Here is an 18,861-nt window from a genome sequence, read left to right as displayed (position 1 = left end):
TCTATTTCTTCTGTGCTTTCCTACACCCTTCAAGCAACTGGTAAACCATTATTAGTAGGCTGCAGGTATAGACACTCTGTTTTGCAGTTGTGGAGCAAAAGGTCTTATGGGTGACTTTAGGGTTGTTTCCAGAAAGCTGTTAGTGTTAATGTTAAATGTGTTAAGAAAAAGATTTCTTTGAGCAAAATAAGTTTGTGTGGGCACAAGAGAAAGATGCATGCCAAATATCTCTTCATGCATTGTGGCTTTGCCCTGTTGCACAGACTAATTGTTGCATGGAGCGTTAACAAGCCAGATTGTCAAGTGACAAAGAAGGCAAGCTCGTAGAGACATTTCTATGTTCAGCTTACTATGAAAGTTCCCATGTGTGTAACCAAACGATAGTTGGGCAGAGAGTAGTACTGTGACCTCATTGTAGGCATACAATGGCTTCTTACAGGCAACAACAAACCTTGCAAGGTAGGTAAATGGAAGTAATAGAAAATAAACTCCAACAGAAAAGGACTTCATTAATTTCTTTGTAGCAAGGTTTCTTGATGGCAGCAAACCCTGTGGTGTCTAGACTGTGCTAAAAGCTCCCCGTGGGCTCTAAACTAGTTTCTTAAAGCATGCAAAAGGCTGCCCTTTCTGCAGGCATTTTATCCTGGCTGTGCCTGAAAGGTCACTAAAAGTGTCGTAGAACTGATACACCCCTGGCAGCAGTAACATCAGATGAATAAAACAAGGCTCATTAGCTGAACCAGTGCAGAGGCTTCCATCCTTAACCTCATGCATCAAACACATTTTTGAATACTCTATTTTATATTCATCTTAAATGTCACTGTTATCACAAGTGGTCATGGCTTGTAGGTCATGTTTTTCTTTACTAAGAGCACATGTGAATATACAAGCAAGCAGAATCCTATTCTTTTTGTGGTGGGTTGACCCGAGATGAGCATCAGTTGCCCACCAAAGCCCCTCTAGCACTTCCCTCCTCTACTGGACACGGGAAGAGAAAATACAACAAAAGGATCATGGGTCAAGATCAGGACAGAATGAGAGGCATAGATGGGTTTCTCATTTTTCATTTCTGGAAATCTATGTTATATAGAGGGACCATTAAAATGGGATGCACAGAAAAGACTCCACTAGCATGAATGTGATCTGAAAGAAGGTTCTTTTTAGAAAGTTTGCAGTGAGAAAAATTGGAGCTGTTGAAATCAACAGATGGACAAAGAGAAAGGATTGAGTGTGGAATAAAAGCAGTATCTTCTTGTAGAAAGCAAAAGGAAATACACTTAAAAGAAACCAGATGACTAGACACTATTCTACTTATAGAAATTTTCCTCTGTAAGATATAAATACAGAAGCACAAAGATTCAGATCCTCAGCTAATATATATGTTGATAACTTCAGTGACTTCTATGAAGCAATGGTAATTTACATTAGCCTAGGATCAGACCCAAAGGATCCTTTAGGGTATATATGTATAGAAAGGTGACTGACTATGACTTTCCTTGCATTTTAGTAGGCATGCAAAAAGCAATGCAGACCAGATATGAAAAAATATAAAGTTTAGGAATGGCAAGGGGGACGAATGGCTTTATCTGCAAACAAAAGGAAAAGGAAAGGTTGGGAAACAGCCAGCTTGGCCAATCTGTAACCTGCAGTATGGATGACTTTTTGACTGCTTTCAGACCCTCTTCTAACTTTGTTCCTTTGCGGTGGTTGTTTGTTTTGCTGATTATCTCATCCCTACCCTTGATGCATAAGGGCCTGCCTCTCACCGTTGTGAATCTACTGCCTTCACCACCACGTCTGTTCCTGCCCATGGCTCCTCCTTTAAAAGTGAAAATGTCTTTGGTAGCAATTCTGTGTTAAGGGTGACATCTCTCACTCTCTTTTGCTTCACTGATGAAGTCCATTTTCTTGATGAAGTAGTTTGTCTTCTTCAGCTGTATTAGTTCTAGCCCGGAGACCCTCACCATTTCCTCATCTACATCCCTTCTCCCATCCCCAGTCATCTCTCTGCATGTAACTCTTCCATTTTTTTGTACTAACAAACTGATAAAGCAGAACTCTTTTCTTCAGGTTGCCAGCCTTTGTCACTTCTCTCACTATTAATTTCCTCTTCTCTCTTACTACAGTTACAAGAATTTTGTTCCATAAAACTTCTACTTGTCCCAATGACAGACTTTTTCTCTAAATCCCTTTTTTTTTCTTCATTTCCTCCCTAATAGAAATACATGTAAATTCCTTAAAAAAAAAAAATCAACTCCACTCTTATCCCTGCTTGTCCCCATTTTCCTCCCACACTCCACCCCTAGGTGATTTCAAGTGATTTTTGGAGCTACTTTTCTCCACTTCTTTTAAGGTTTTACTCCCATCTCACATTCTGTCCTTTGCACACAGCTGGAATTTCAGTGAGATCACCTCTTCCTTTTCAAATTTAGGCAAACACAGTCCTCTCTCTGGTCATCCCGGACAACTTTCATGCATTTACTGCTTTCTTTTTCCCAAACTCTTTGCCTTGCTGGCCCTCTCTGCAGGTGCTTACCTTCCTCCTCTCATCATTTTTCTCCTTTCTTGATGCTTATTCCTTCAGCATGATGCTGGAGTACAATGAGCAGTAATCTCTGCCTTTTATTTTTCTCCACCTCCTGTAAACTGGGTAATTGCACTCATAAACACAAATTCTGCTGTTGTTGACTCTCTGAGGTGTCACAGATTACCTGGCTTGTACTCATTCTGCTCCTCCTACACAAACTTAAATCTCAGCTTGTCTCTGTGATATTTACCCATGGATAATTAAACATCAGTTCCAGTTCTGCATGGCTAAAGTCAGAACTCTCAGCTGTTCCTCCCTAACCTTCTCTGCTGCTCCTCATAGTGAACTTGTGTCCTCAAATCCGCCTATCACTTGAGGATATAAGTTCGATGTCAAATTTGGTGTGGGCTGTGCACGATTTAATTTCTGGAGATTATTTTTGCATATTGAAGAAGAAGACTCTTCTAACTGTTGACACAGCTACAACATTTACCCAGGGCTCCCAGTGTCAAACATCACAGTTGTTTCCCATTTTATTTTTGAACCCACCAAATGTGGAGCTAAGCTGCAGGGATCACCTCTTTGTCTACGTTACTCTTGTCAACATCCTTCTACTGATTTAATCATTCTATATTATATCAACTATAAACTAAATCTTTTTAGATTTAAAGCATTTTGTAGAGATTCAAAATCAATATCTCCTCCTTCCAGGTCTAAAAGCTAAATTCTGCCCCCATTCCAGCTTGACCTCCATACTTTTAAAATTTTCAAACAGTGTCTCTCCTTGTGAGAATGTCTTCACAAACAGTTCTCTCATTGTTTTACCTAAAACTCTTCTTTGCTTTGTTGGGAATCACTAGGTTGCCAACACCCTTATACTCCTGTCTACTTCAGTGAGTAATATTTGCTCATAGTCTCTTTGTGCTTGCTTTCTGCCTCTGCCCATCAGTTGCCTCTTGTCTAATACATAGATTGCAAGCCCCAAGAAACAGGACTGGCATTCACATGTATACAACACTTGACATCATGGTAGTCCTTAAATATATTCATGAACCTAAAGCACTAAAGTAATATAAAAAAAAAATTCCAATTACCCATGATTAAAATGATTCTGTTTAAAAAGAACTAATGACCAGGGAAGTGTACGTGCATGCTCACATGGATACTTATTGCACATGCATGTCATGATTGAAAGTATTTCCCATGTGGTATAGCAGAGAGAGAACCTGGTGTGTACATGCACTACATCTGACATGAGAGGTCTCAATTTGTATACACTGGCTCCAGAGGCCAAAGACTTGGCTCCCTGGACTAAGGGTTAGGAAGTGCTGTGATTAAGCTTCAACATCACAGCAAAGCACTCCAGTGCAGATGTAGCTGGGAGGAAGGAGAGAGATCAAACAAACTACACCTAATAACATTACTGGAGGCTCTATTGGTGCAGAAGTGAGTATGTGAACTTTGTACAAATATTAAAAACTAGTGGCTAAAAACTGGCCACATCGAGTAAAAAAAAAAAAAAATGGAGGGAAGTAAAATTAGGTTTGGTTTTAATAAGTTTGGAAATGACATACGGGGACAAAATATAAAAGAACATATGGGTACACCCTTGTTCTTGCAGCTTTGCCAGTATCCTGCTACCCACCTCTCTATTTGGTGAAGACATTTCCAAACAATTTAGTGCTGCTGCCTCTTTATGCTGTGAGCATGGCCTGGTGGTTGTTCTACAATATAGCACACAGGAGGGGGTTTGCTTGAATGCAATCTCCATAAAGTTTGTTTACAATGATAATCAAACATTATTGGTCTTTGTGCTGAGTACACAGTGATTTAGGCTCTCAAAAGAGCATAAAGCCAAACACTGGGGAAGCATGGGGAAGGAGGTGTATGCCAGAACATGGGGCTGTGCCCTTCCTGCTGTCATAGGAGGATTCAGAAACGGTGTAAGGACTTGGACACAAGGTCCAGTTCTTGCAGAGCAATAAACAGCATTTCTGCCAAATAGCCAGTAATGTAGGGCCTGTGAGTGTTCTTAGCTAATCAATCTGAAAGGTGAATATAAAACCTCAGATTTTTAAACTGTCACATCATGGCATTTCTGAGCTCTATGATGGCCACAGGAGCAGCAAAGGGAAACCTCTACGCAAATTTTGACGCAGTTTCTCAGCTCAGATTCTGCCCCACTGCCCCTATTTTCGTGAGGTTTACTTGTGTAATAATCGAAATTATTCTGTAATTTTTTTCTTCACAAGGGCTTTTCCTCCAGCTTGTTCTCCTCTTATCATGTTTCTTGTTGGATAAGGCCCTGCATCATCGTCTTCTGTCTCTGTTCCTGCTGATCCCCTGGCTAATTCTTTGATCAGCCCTTCCGAGACAAGACATGAGACTGGGGAGGTATGCAGGTTTTTGAAACCTAATAAGCATAAGGGTGTTACTGCCCTTACAGAGGTACTGACAGGGACCTCTGCCTGTTATTTCCTACAATTAGGACCAAGCAGGGATGCAGATATTGCATTCAAGGTGAGCCCAGCTCATGGTTGTACTCAGCAGAAAATAATAAGATGAATGGTGCTGAGGTTCCAGAAATTAGACAAGTCAAAATGTGTCTCAGGTTCCCAGGTGGAGAAGGGATCTGGTCGGGGGCATGATGTGCAGAAGGTCACGCTCTGGAGCAATGACTTGGCAAGGCAGGGCTGCCCAATGGCAGGAACCATGTTGAGGAGGTGGGAACCAAGGCTCCTCATGGCCTAGCAGAAATGAGCCAAGATGAAAGTAGCCAGGAGTAATGAAGCAAGGGCTGGGAGGCATTAGTGAGTCTGCAGTAGCTGAAGGCAGAAACAGAACCAGGGACAAGGCAGGCAGGAATAAGAGCCAGAGGCCAGGAGGAAATGTCTGGAGCATAGCTGCAGCAATGAGAAATACTGGACTGAAACGGTGAGCACTGCATTTTATAGTTGAGAAATACAGCAAGCCACCTGTCAAGCCTGTACACCTGGAAAGAGGGTTGCTGCTTGACCCCTGCAAGGCTTTGCAAGCCTTGTCCAAACTTGCAGCAGGGCTTGTCTGATGCTCAGTAAAGAGTTTTTAAAAGACCTCCACTCAGCTAAAAGAACAATATTAGTCTGAGCAATATATTATTTTTCTAAACTGGACAGACCTGAACATTGCTGATAATAACCATTTGATTTCAAATTTTCATGCTTGAGTGCTGAGCAAAAAAATATAGCCCTGCAATATAGCTTTTGAGTGACAAATCATTCTAAAAATTAAAGAAAATGTGGGGTAGACTGAATTATTATAGAAGTTATCAAATGAGTCATTAGGAAAAATTGTTCTTAGCCAGATCACTGCTAAGAGCAAGCAATAAAGAGAAGAAAAAGGAAAAAAGGAGGAAAAAGAAAATGCCTGGGGCAGTGGCCTCCAAGTGTGACTGCCACACTAATAAATTAGAAAAAGAGTCATTAGTAGGTGCAACAAAGTGGAGAATTAAAGCCCAAATCTATGAAAGTTAACAATCCAATGCTAATGAAGACCTATCTAGATATTTGAAAGGAAAAGTAATAAGGAAAACTTTAACAGGAGTCGTGCTGATAAAAATAATTCAGTACAAAGCTATGTTCATGGCATGTAGGAAACTCTGAGGAGCTCACACTGACTGTCTCAGCGGGAAGAACACTAAGGCTGTGGGCAGGTATCCTTCTCAGGGCCACTGGAAATGCTAATGAGTCTGATCCACCCACAGCAGCTTATCATCACTCCCCTCTGAGACTCCGTTATCTGTCAGTCTGGAGTGAGCTTGGATGGCCAGGACCTGCCGTGCTCCATCCCTAGTTTGGGCTGAAACCCTAAGAATGCAGCCAGCTGCCCTCCAAGTGGGGGGACACCAAAGTGGGGAAGGGGGCTCGCAGCTCCACATGGCAACCTGCAGGCTGCTTCTCTGCCTGATTTCAGTGAGATCCAAGCTGCCTTCTCTGAATCTCTGATGGAGTGAAGGAGAAGACACTCCCTGTTGAGGGGCCTGCCTTCAAAGCCCGCCCTCCGCTTTCACTGCAAAGTAGCAGGAAATGACTGATGTCACAATGGAGTCTGTCACCAGCATCAAAACAAAACACCCCTGAAACCATTTTCCATGCAATTTTCAACTTGTGAAGAGTTTCAGATTTTGCTATTTTTTCCTGAGTTTGAAGATGAGCTTTATTTATTTTTCTATGTCAAAACATTTCGATGGCCAGGAAGATTCCCTATTCTGCTACAGCAACAACCTGATCATCTCTTCAAATGATCCGTAGCTTCTGTTGTCAGAACCATCTCTAGCTGCTACCTCATTTCTCCTACCAGCTTGACACAACTCTGTGCGACATTGTTTCATGGTCTGAATGCTTTTGTGTTCCTCTCCTGAAACCAATAATTCATGATGAGTAATATTTTCAAACTGGTTTGGTATTAAATGTATCTTTCTTCAAAAAAACCCACAAACAAACAAAGAGATGTTAATTGTTCATTCTCTTTTGACATGTGCAGATCTTTTGCAACATTTCTGAAATGTCAATCTTGAAAAGATCAAAATTGTGTGGTGAATCATTAAAAAAATATTTAAGGTAAGTATATCGCCCTGGCTGTTACAATACATTGATCTTACTAAGCAGTAGCCCATTGTGTTCAGCTGCTGGAATGGAAATGTTACTTCCTTCAAGTTTACATTATGTTATTTAGATAATTTTTAAACTTGAAGTTGACAGTCCCCACAGGAGGTGGTGATGGTTGCAAGGGGAGTGGCAGGGAAGACAAGTGAGGGAGAAGGGAAATTATAGATGAAGCCAGCAACACCACCATTTTCCTTTATATGATTTTATTTATATATTTGTCTCATACCACAACCCTGTCTCCTAGGGATTCTTTGAACATCAACTTCATTAGTTACGAAGGCAGAAATCCATAACCAATTTTCTTTTCATGTCAAGCTTGTTCATGTATAAACCCAGCCCTTTTGTTGGAAACATTTGCAATTAATCCCACAAACAAAGAAAATGCAAATCATACAGTCTACCCTAAGCAACCCTTCTGACTCAAGGCCCTGACCACCATCTATTACACACTAAAATGAATTGAAATTCCCACTTTGAGTCTAACCTAATTTTCTAGTGATAATAAGCATGGATTCCCAGAAGCATTCTATGCATCTAGATAGTAACATCCTAATTTCCTTTCCTGCTAAATGTTTTAAATAAGATTTTAGCACCAAAGGAAATTAACCTTTAAATTAATTGTAATTATAAAATGCCATCACTGATTTTGTCTTCAGACTAATTACTTGCTATTATTTAAACAAACTGCACCTCCTTGGAGCTTTTAAGTTTGTTTCACTCTGCAGTGCAGTGACAAATGATCACACACCAGGCTCTGTAATGTCTGCCAAGCCCCATGACACCTTAGACTGCTCAGGTCCATTTGCATCTCAAATGCAGACGGTTTCACTTGCCATATCTTCCCACCATAGCCTTTCTCCCCTGCGCTTCAGCCTCGCACTCTGCAGCTCAGACATTTTCAGCCTGTGCCTTGGTGAGCACGCCTTGGTGGGATGGGGACTGTCTGTGCTCTGTGCTGAGGAGAATGAGATACTCAACACCAGCCTTCTGCTCCGTGAGAGGTCCCCTCCAAGACTGGACATGACTGGAAATAATAACACAGGAACCATCTATTGATATGTGCAAAAGATTGATGTTGTACAGGCATCTCAGGGAATTTTCAAAAGGTTCCTGGTGGCACTGCTGCTCTCCAAGGCAGCTCTCTATTTAGGATGACAAGCATGAGGTAGTACCACGGGATTTCAAATACTTCTCTCTCTCCATGCTGCTATCAACATCCTGACAGCCAAAGGCATCCCATTTTACTCCCTTTGGTTTACTTAGTTCATGTAGCAGTCACCACACCAAATGAAACAAGTCAAAGGAAAAAGCTTCTAATTTAGCCACAGGCTGTAAATTGGAAAGTTCAGCTGAGCAAAAACAAGCTTTAGCTTCAACTTCTGTAGTGTGTTCATTGCATTCATAAATGACCTATTCAACAATTTGGAGAACAACTTTGTTTTGAAGAGGGGCTTGTATTTGTTCCTACTATTATTTGCTGCTGTTCTGCCTCTGCAGACTGCCTAGGCTGCCTCCAGCACTAACCAAACACGTCAGACCAGGGATTTATCCTTTTGTGAGAGAGGTGTCTACCCCTGATAGGGCAAATTGTTCTTTGGAGTTTCATCCCTGCCTCCGTTGACTGTGCTGGAAATTCTGATTATTTTAAGCTGCAGGTCTAATTACATATGGCTAAAGAGGTGTGAGATGGATGTCACCTGTAGTAGCATGGAAAAGGTGAAGATGGAATGCCTGGTGTTTTACAAAGAAAGATTCAGGACACATTGCACAAATGGTAGGTGCAAAACTAACTAAATATATAGTTGAGGTGTTTGATCTCCTTCTTGTGAGGTTGTTTTCTATAAAACCTTTCTTGATTCAAACATAGGTGTACACTTTCAGGAAGAAAAGACCACTGTGGGAAACTAAATACAGCAAGATCTCTTTTGGCTAAGGAAGTTCGTGAACTGCAAATTATTGTCAGGATTTTCTGGGAACCACAAACTTTCTGTGTTCCTATATGCCTATATAGCAAATATATAGGGAAATAAGCACTAGATATTCTTCATTACTGGATAGCAAATGTAAGGCTGAATAGACTTGGTACCTCCTATCTTGTGTGTTGTGTTACACAAGTGTAACAGATAATGCTGCACTTGTAGGGCTGCAGCTCACACTGCCACTGTGGTGTCAGCTCTCAAATGGGTGGGGAGAAGACCTGTCAGGCTGTCCAGGACAACTTCCAGAGATACATTCAAGTTCAGCCTTGACTGCAGAAAGATGCTTGCAGTCATCTTCAGCCATCTTCCCCCAGCCTTCGTTTCAGCTTCTTTCCTATCTTTCTCCTGTGGTTGTAGTGTCAGGATTTACAGTCCTATTCCCCAGAAAATGGGATGGGAAACAAAGAAGTAGAATTAATAATCGAATGTTTGCTACTAGTTTCTCTTTGTTTTTGTTTTAGAGATTTTTAAGCCAGGATGGAAGCTGAGGTATTAGTTCTCTGTAATGTCTCACTAAGCAGATTGTGAAAAGCATTTGGCACAGAAATAAAGTGAGATCTGAACATATTCTGCACTTCAATGGTGCCTTTCATCCCAGAAGCTCAAAGTTATGAACCAACACACCTATGAGTTTGTCCCTGTCATTAGTTCCCATTTTAAATATGGGAAACAGAAGTATGGAGAGGTTAAATAGCCTGCTCAAAGGGGGAAAACTGCCTGTAACAGAGATAAAAAGAAAATATTTTTTTTACCTATACCCTATGTTTGTCAAAATTTCATGTCTCTCACATCTAGAGTATTTAATGTTGTCTTAAAAAAAAAAAAAATCTCTGTCATCACCTTCATACTTCCCAGGTCAGACCTAGGATCTCAGAGTGAATTATTGTTTGGCACCAAGTTTGTTGGCCCATAACTGTACATAATACTGTATTGCTCACCATTATATATTTCCTATTAGGATATTACAGTCATCCTGAACATTTTCAGGAATTCAGGTGGGATCTTGAATTCAAGTTTTTACAGGGGGAGTGGAGAAGTGAAATAATTTCAAGGCTTATCTAGACCTTTACTTTTGTGCCAGACATTCCAAAAATCTGGGCTCAAGGGATTATGTAGCAAAAATCTGCTTAATTCAGTTGCAATTTATTTTGCTTTGCAGTTGAACTGGAAACAATGCCAGGAGAAAAGAAGATAGTTTATGTGGAAGTTGGATCCCTGCTAGCATGAGATAGTGCAAAGGTTGCACCTCTTGGTACTTGGGGAACAGTCAGAAGGGCCATATTTGTTCTCTGATTGCCTTGGCATTGTGTTATAAAAGGTAAATGCTATTTCTGCTCCCTCTCTGGTTTGGCAAGGGAGACTTCTGAATTAGGATTTCACTGTGGGACCAGACTGAATTGGTGATTTTCTCTTGGCTGGGGTTCCTTCTCAGTCAAAGCTGTCCTTCTACTAAACAAACCAGTCCCCTTTTCCTCAACAGAACCCGAAAGGCAAGTGCAGAATTCCCACTTTAGTAACCCAGGTTTCTTTCTTAATTGCTTACAGACAAAAATCCCTGGGAGAATGCTGTTTTATTGCTTACATTGCAGTGTTTTCCACCAAATATCTGTATAGTTAATAAAGTTTTCAAAAATACATTGGATTTTCTTTTAGTAAGGCAGTAGCAGTTTATAGCAGGGAGCTAAATTGCTAGTGAGGAAATGCACATTAAAGGAACATTTTGATGTTATTAAAAATAATGTGCAGCCTTTGAAAAATGCAGGCCTAATATGATTTTGAAAGACATATGAGGAGCTCCAATAAGTTTACAGCCATTGAGCGTCTCCAAGTAATCGTTGGTCCTGACATTTTTATGTTTCATTTTTAATTGCTGCAGCTAATAATGCTAATGAGGTAAGACTGGCCATGGCTTAGGCATACCAGTGGTAACGGTGAAGGGGAGAATATGGAATTGGCAGCAGTCCTGCTAGGCACTCGTCCTCCCTTATCTTTCCCAGACAAAGACCTGAGGCACTCCAAGCCTCAGAGTTCCTCCTCCCTACACAGCCACAGGAAAAATGATGCAGAAGGGACCTCTGGCAGTGACAAACCTTCCTGAGAGTAGTAGCCATGGAAAATCCATAGCTTGTCTTCCCTTGGAGAAAGGTATTGCTGTTTGACTCTACTGCACCCAGTGTTACAGCACTTCTGGGACTGTACTAGGAGGGAAAGCAGCTTCCTCTTTAGTCCTTGGTGCAGAATTAACCCAAAGCAGATAGTTCTTATGAAAGATAGCACAGATTTGAGCTTTGATTTAGGGGGTCTACAGCTGGATTTATTTGGTATGTGAGTAATTAAAACCTCGAGTCTTGCTGTTTCAGCCCTAGTTCTGACCCTGATTTGATCACTGTATTGTTCCATCCCTAATCCTTTGGTGAGGTTAGAGCAGGTTAATCTTAGTGAAAGGTTTGCTTAATTCTACCCTCACTCATTTGTTCTCTTAATAAAATGTGCATAAAGAATGGAAAAATAATAATTCTTTCAGCTTGTTCCAATTACTTTGAGAGCAAAGCTAATTCAGCTGAAGCAGCTTAAGAGCAACTTGACTCTGTTTCTACAGTTGAGGCTCTGTGCCAACAGAAGATGAAAAACCTTCTATGCTCCAGAGCAGTATCGATATCTTCCTCTGGTTAAAATCTGAAACATGTTCATGTTCAGCTCTTGGATGTTGCATGGCTTTTTCTCTAGTCTTGTGCCTTGCTGCTCACTCCTGCCAAATTCAGTGTTTCTGTCTCTTTTGCTCCTCTTTTGGACTGCTGTGTTCTCACAGCCCATTACCAAAGCAGAAGAAATGGAATTGAGTGTATGGGCGTTTACTGTGTCCATTGTGAGAAGCAAAAAACTTTTTTCCATTGTCTCTGTCTCATCAGAAAGGACTTGTGGCTAAATGACACTTTAGTATGGACCAATATGGTTATCCTTGTGGTTCTCTGGGGTTGGCAGTGAGGCATCACATTTTTACAGGCATGAGTGGTCCTGAAAACCAGAGATGTAGATTTCTCCTGTGATGTCTTTGAATATAGAGGTGGGTAAGAAGATGGCAGTGTCCCTCTGTTGTCCTTTGCAGACCACTTCACTGCTGGGAAAGCATGGAATGGTGTGGCAGAGTTGCTTTCTGGTGACTGGTTCTTACTAGAGGATCTTTCAAAGCTGACACAGGACAGAGAGGGAATACCAGCTGCCTAACTGAATGGAAGCACAAGCCCAGCCTCACTCCTTACCAGATATGGATGCTAGGCAGGGGCTGGTGGGTGACAGTGTAAAGCTTTTTTCTACCATGCTAGATGCTCAGGAAGTTTAGAGGAGGGAGTACACTGTGGGCATCCATCCCTCTGTGCCTCAGAGTTTGCTCCATAGCAACAGGCAGGGATGAGGAACTGGAAAAATGGAAGAAGAGACTATGGAAAGAGAAACATAGGTGAGGACCTGAAGTAATCTCAAATCAAAGACTTGCCTATGCAGTAAGCTCAAGAAATGACTCTGGGACATATTCCACTTATCCTGAAAGCTTTTCTCCTTAGCACTCCCTTGGTCTGCATGAGATGACCCCATCTGTGAATGTATGGAGAAAGTCACCCTTAGGCATCTTCCTCTGGAGTAAAAATACTGAATAACATGACATCCATAAGGGATACAGTCATCTAAGAAGGGCATGATAGATGGAAGTGTTGCCAAAAGGCATTGAAAGGAAGGGATAGAAAAGGTGAGAAAATTTATCTAAGGAAATAAAAGCATTTTAAATTAAACCTGAGTGGAGGGCGTTTGTATGGATGGCAGGCCCTGCCTGTCCCATTGAACACTTGTCTAAGGAGAGAGAGAACTGGAATAATTCTTAGTCTCTGCTACATGATGCCTCTCAGTAGAAACTAAAGCTTTAATTTTATGATACCTTGAGGGGCCAAATCCAATCTGAGCATTATTACAGTGTTGGCACAACTCAGTCACATAAGTTCCCTTTTCTCTTTTTTGCCAGCCAAGCTTCCAAGCCTCACCAGGGGAAAAGCTGCAGTGCTTGAGTTTGTGCTGGCTTCGTTGTGCTGGTTGGGGGTTCTCCCTGGTACCTTAGAGAGATGCTCACAGGTTGGTAAGATGGCTCTTTAACTGGACAAGGAGACCTGGCTGAGGTTTACTAACAAGGTAATAAAAGCCTCAAAATAGTCAAGGTGATGACAAGAAGAGGTTCAAAGAAGCATGACAATCTGTGGCTCTTGAACAACAGGCTCCTGCCACAGTGAGAAGAAAACAATACCATATTGGCTGTGGCACTTTGATGCCAGGAATGCTGCTTTACAGACCATAGGAGAAATCTCTCAAATGTGCTCTGACTTCTGGTCTTGTTTGGTAAGCCAAGACTCAAGTCTCTTCCTTGTTTTTTACTTATATCATGCCCTAAAGCATCACAGAAAAGTGGAAAAAAGATTTAAACCTTTAGAAGAGAGGGTAGGATAGTATTAAATGGGATTTCAATTTGGGTGGCAAGGAATAACTCTCCTCCAACCCTGTGGATAGAGAATGCACTTAATGGGAAAGCAATAGAAAGTACTTATGACTGGGTCCTTCCCTAAGCAGAAAAGTCTATTTGTGACATACCTCTGCTCCACATATCTGTCCCAAACCCTTTTTAGTCTTTATACCTTCCTCACCTCCACAGAAATACAAAAACAACTGAAATGAGCCTAGTCAGAACGACCTCCAAAGTGTGGTGGTTTGATTTCAGCAATAAATCTCCCCTTGATGATTCACACTGACACTGTATTGCCAATAGATTATAGGGTTGCAGCTATTTTCCACGCAGGAGAACACACAAAGGAACCCCCGCCAGCCCTTGCAGTGCTCTCAATCAAATAAAAGCCCTTTAGCTTCCTGTTGCAGAGTTCTCTCTAGGATTCATGTATATTTTATCAAAGTTACACGCTTCTGATACTTGTTTCTAAAGTGCTTTAGAATGAATCCCAAGATGTACTGAAATGCTGCAGTGGCCAATTTAAAAAAAATCAAGGTTAGAGTAGAGAAAAAAAATTAAATGCCTTGACTCTATAGCATGCAATAAGAGCAAATTCTGCTCAACAGGCTTCTACTGATATAAATACGCAGAAGAAACACAAACATATATCTCTATGAAATCATTCCACTCCTCTTAATTGTACCTGAGAGCACCAGGAACAAAGAGGAACTTCACTGTTTCACCTCTTATAAGTGGAGGTTCTGCAATGATCTGAAGCTATTTTTTTGCCAGAAGGGCTTTTACAAGACAACACACACGTCAGCACTGGAGAGCTGTGACCTCAGTGAAAATCAGTTACTCTGAAGATAGTTAATAACAATATGGAATACAGAAAAAAAACCCCAAACTTGTATTTACCAACTGGCTTTTTTTTTTTTTTAAGATTTATGTCCTAAGCTAAGATGGGAGATAAAGAATTGCAATGATATTTTCAGAAGGAAGGAGTATTCTTATTAATTTTTTAAGCAGCATTTCATGACTCCTTTGTCCTTCAGACATTTCCAAATTTTACACCAAGAAGGATGGACAGAAAACAAGTTCTGGCTACGGTATAATAAGGTATTTAGGTTGAAGTCAGCAGGAGCCAGCATAGTGGAGGGGTGATTTAAAAATAAAAAAAAAAGTATTCATTTTGTATGCAATAAAGCTTTAGTACTTACAGCTGTCCTCTTCTTCAGTAATACACTTCACAACATAACAGGCATAGATGAAGCCTGCCAGCTGAAACAGAATGTAATAGCATTAGATGTAAGACAAATACAACAGAAAAACAAGAGACAGCTTTAGAAAAGCAACAACAGAAACAACAAAATTCGACAGACTATCTTTGATGAGGTAAAGATAATTCTCTACAATAGTTTAGTAATTTTAATTGGAAATAGTCAGGGGAATTTTGCATCTTTCTTGAATATCGCATCCTTCAATAAAACTTCCAAAAATTGACCAAAATTTTTCCAATACCTAATTGACTTCTTCTTAATTATTGAAAACTAGAAGAGCAAGTGAGTGATTGGGTTTTTGGCCACTGATAATGTAAAGACTTCTGTCAAAATCAGATTTGTTATCCAACAAAACCTGGGCCTCTAGCAGAACTTTTTTTAAAGTCAGAACCTTGACAACTAAACAAAGGACAAATTCAGTGCACTTGTAAACCAGCTTTATGGTGATATTTTATCACTTGAAATTATGGCTGTGGATTAATGGGACTTGTTCCCATATCTGCAATAGTCCCTAAGCCTCAAGACATATCTAGCTCCTTGGATAGGTCTGGGTGTGTTTACATCAGCACCTCACACAGCAGCTGGCAAATTTGTATCTTTTTCCTTTAAATCCCCTCTGAAGAGCCTGTCCAGAATTGAATTGTAAGCAGAAGGAATTAGATTTAGGGAAAATGAAAATCTGTAACAGTTATTGAAGTACCAGCTTAAAAAAATAATACAAAAAGGAATAAAGGGCCAAAATCACACATCCAACAGGCTAGGTATCATGTGAGTCCTCTGCTGGTCCCTTGAGCAAGTTCTATTATTGCTAAGAAGTCACACCAGAAGTAACAGAACAAATACTGGATCAGCAACACAAGCCATGTGTTCCATGCTTTACACAACTTCCTTAACATCTAGGTCTGGAGAGTTTTCTCCACTAAATCATAATAAACAAGTTTTCACCCTTTTTCTCATTGCTGAAATTTGCACGGTAAGATGTCAAAAGAATTCAAGTTGTTGATCTCTTTGTAGTGAAAAGTGAGCCGTGCTGTTGGAATCTGTTATTCTGCACATGTCATCTCGCAGAGATATTTTCATGAGCTGCAAGCCCATCTGCACACTTTGGGAATTAGTTCTTCATGTGGATAATAAAAGTGCCTAGGTGCTCCAGACAGGAGAGAGTTCTCTTTGTGCATGGTGCAAAATCCATAATCTCTGGCTGAGGGAGATGATGCTCTTAATTTCAGGTTGAGTAATCAGTGGGTTGGAGAATAGAAAAAGTGAAATCTGAGAAATCATTATGAATGCTGGTTAGTGAAAAATGACTTTTTTTTTCATTAATCCAAGGCACGTGTGCAATCACTGCAATGCTGTGGGTTCTTAGAGCCCTTAATATTACCCATATACAAATTAAATGCAATCAAATCCACTGTATTTCCTAGTACATTCATACCTGAGGCAGTGACTGTGCCAAGTTTACTCCAGCTTTTACACAGATATTCCTGGAATTTCTGTCAGTTTTCTAGGTAGCAAACTCCCCATACCCACAAATGCTAGCTTCTAACATCTGTATGGGTGAGAGATGACTAAAGGGAAAAAAAAGGTCAGCCTCAAGGCTTTTCTGAAGAGATCAAGACTTGATTTGGAACTCACACTGAAGCCAGCACAGATATTGTCTGCTAACTGCTTAAGCTCCTTTTGAGAGCCCAGAAGCTGCATTACAACAGAACTAAACCATTAATTTTGTCATTTATTATAAATCTGCCTTATAGTGCTGCTGGGAAGATTTTACACCTGGGAAGGATGAAATATTTAGTGCTGGACACAAAGAACTCACTGTACCAAGAACAGTGGCATTCAGCTAATATCAGCATTTCATCTCTGTTTTATTGGATCACTATTCCCTTTCATTTCTTGGCTTCAAGACAGAGGGCTAATTTGCTCCACTGACTTACGCCCTGTATAACCCCATTGACTTCAATGACATTACATGAGGTTTAATTCAGCAACAGAGTAGGCCCAGAAAGGTTGTTCATAAATGATTCCATTCTTGGATGTGAACCTTGGCTTAATAGTTTCTCTGTTCTCTTTTTACAGACCATCAGATCCCAGTTAGTTGAATAGTTGCATCTCCAGTAGGCTGCTATGGTAATCCTTTTCTTGCAATACAGTTCAATATTCTACTATCTTCTAAACAGCCACAAGTTCACTTATTAGTAACTGAACTTCTCTTACAAAATACAGCAAACAAACTGTATCACAAATGATGTTTACAGCTGATTTTCTAATTGTATTCAGTTACATCCCTTAAATCTCTGGGGAACTCCTTTGATATACAAGCAAATCCTACAGCATTTCATCAGATGAGCTTGTTGGTTAAAAGAATGCCTTAAAGCTCAGATTGTTCTGATCTAAGTACAAATGGAAGCTTTTTTCCCATGAGATAATCAGAGTTCATAAAATAAACCTCTCCCTCTCCCGCATTTATCTAACCCTTTGCTTGGTTAGATAATAACATACACATAATAATTTTGTTTTAATTTAAATCTCACATTAGTTTTTTCTTCTTTCTCTCTTTTTTTTTTTTTTTTTTTTAACCAAGCAATTTATCAGTTCTGATCCAGTGACAGCCATTCAAGATTTATCTTCTAATTGCATCAGCAGTAGTGGGCACACACTCTGAGCTGAGGCTCAGAACCAAAAGTGGCAGCTTTTACTTTGATACTCAATGATCTGAGCCCATGGTGACTACAAACACCTCTGGGATAGAGATCAGGAACATGCTTTCTCCCCTGTGGACTAGGACTTCCCATAGGAAAGGTACTGTTCATCTACACACGTAGCAGAGATTTCTTGGGGATCAGACAACTAAAATTGTTAATGAATTCCTGCAGGGATGAAGGGCTTTCACAAAATTTACCGCCTTTGTTACAATGTATGATGCGCTTCTTTGACCTTTTTTTCTCTAAGAGAAGTACACTGCAATGTACCTATGCACAGCAGAAAAAAACCATCCAAACAAAACTCTTCACTGAACACACTCCTCACCTGGAGAAGATGATGAGGGAAAAAACCAAATCAAATGCAAATGATAGAGGTCAGTCACATCAGTTAATATATTCCTGGGAAGCCCTCAAACAGCAGCGCTCAGTGCACTATCAGAATTACAGAGTCTTCCTAATTCAGTATTTCCAAATGATTTTTATCTTATGTGAGAAAGAAGGTAATGAGTCTTCAGAGATAAAGAAGAGAAGGAACCTGTCTCAGAAAATCAGTTTAGAACTAAGAAAGTTAGCTTGAAAACTCTTGCTGCCTTGCATCCCAATTTTTTTTTTTTTAATTAACCAAGCTTTGTTTTTTATAAACCGTGTGATAAAAAGTGATAAAAAGAAATAGGTGCAATGAACAGAAGATCAGTTCTGGATCCCAGACCCATCAAGATTAGGTGACTACATCTGTCCCATTCATATTTAATGCTGTAGTATGGGCCTCTAGAGGAGAAGGAACCATTAACAACAACCCTGCTCACTTATACATATAATGAGTAGTGAATGTATGTTTTTATGAACCTCATTTTCTGCAGCTTGAAAAAAAATTGCTCTCTACAACTTTCCCTGATATGTCCATATGAAAGTATAAATGAGTACTGCTCTTTGCCTGCACCAGCTCCCTGCATCTACTTCGAGGGCATCATGTTGACATTATTTTACATACAATGATCTTAAACGTTTGGGCGTTTTTTAATGTTTTTTTTTTTTTTTTTCCCAATCTATAAACTTGTTGATAAAACCATCTTTCCTTCTGCAAAGCTAAAAAGAAGACAGGCAAAAGCCTAAAATAAGTCAGCAATAAAACAGCACTACTGAAGCTTTGGTAATAAGATTAATTACAGAATAAATTTAATGCATCTTGTTGCCTTATTATAGCCATATAATGCCAATAAAAAAGTAGATAGAATATTCCC

The 18,861-nt window shown here is 40.2% G+C and overlaps 1 protein-coding gene across 2 annotated transcripts in view; it reads right to left on the bottom strand.

Moving 5' to 3' along the window:
- The window catches only part of NKAIN2 (sodium/potassium transporting ATPase interacting 2), a 289,629-nt gene that overhangs the window by 9,129 nt on the left and 261,639 nt on the right, over positions 1–18,861 (bottom strand). For both annotated transcript variants that reach the window (XR_003573474.1, XM_027903480.1), the window contains one exon: positions 14,856–14,916. Coding sequence is in view for 1 of the 2 variants with exons in the window: in XM_027903480.1 (XP_027759281.1) it covers positions 14,856–14,916 (61 nt within the window). In the remaining variant the exon portion in view is untranslated. The remainder of the gene's footprint in view (positions 1–14,855; positions 14,917–18,861) is intronic.

Source organism: Empidonax traillii, unplaced genomic scaffold (assembly GCF_003031625.1).
Source record: "Empidonax traillii isolate 1590-97213 ecotype Southwest subspecies unplaced genomic scaffold, ASM303162v1 scaffold969:size425790, whole genome shotgun sequence".
Classification (NCBI taxonomy): Eukaryota; Metazoa; Chordata; class Aves; order Passeriformes; family Tyrannidae; genus Empidonax; species Empidonax traillii.
This window is presented reverse-complemented; position numbering and strand designations above follow the sequence as displayed.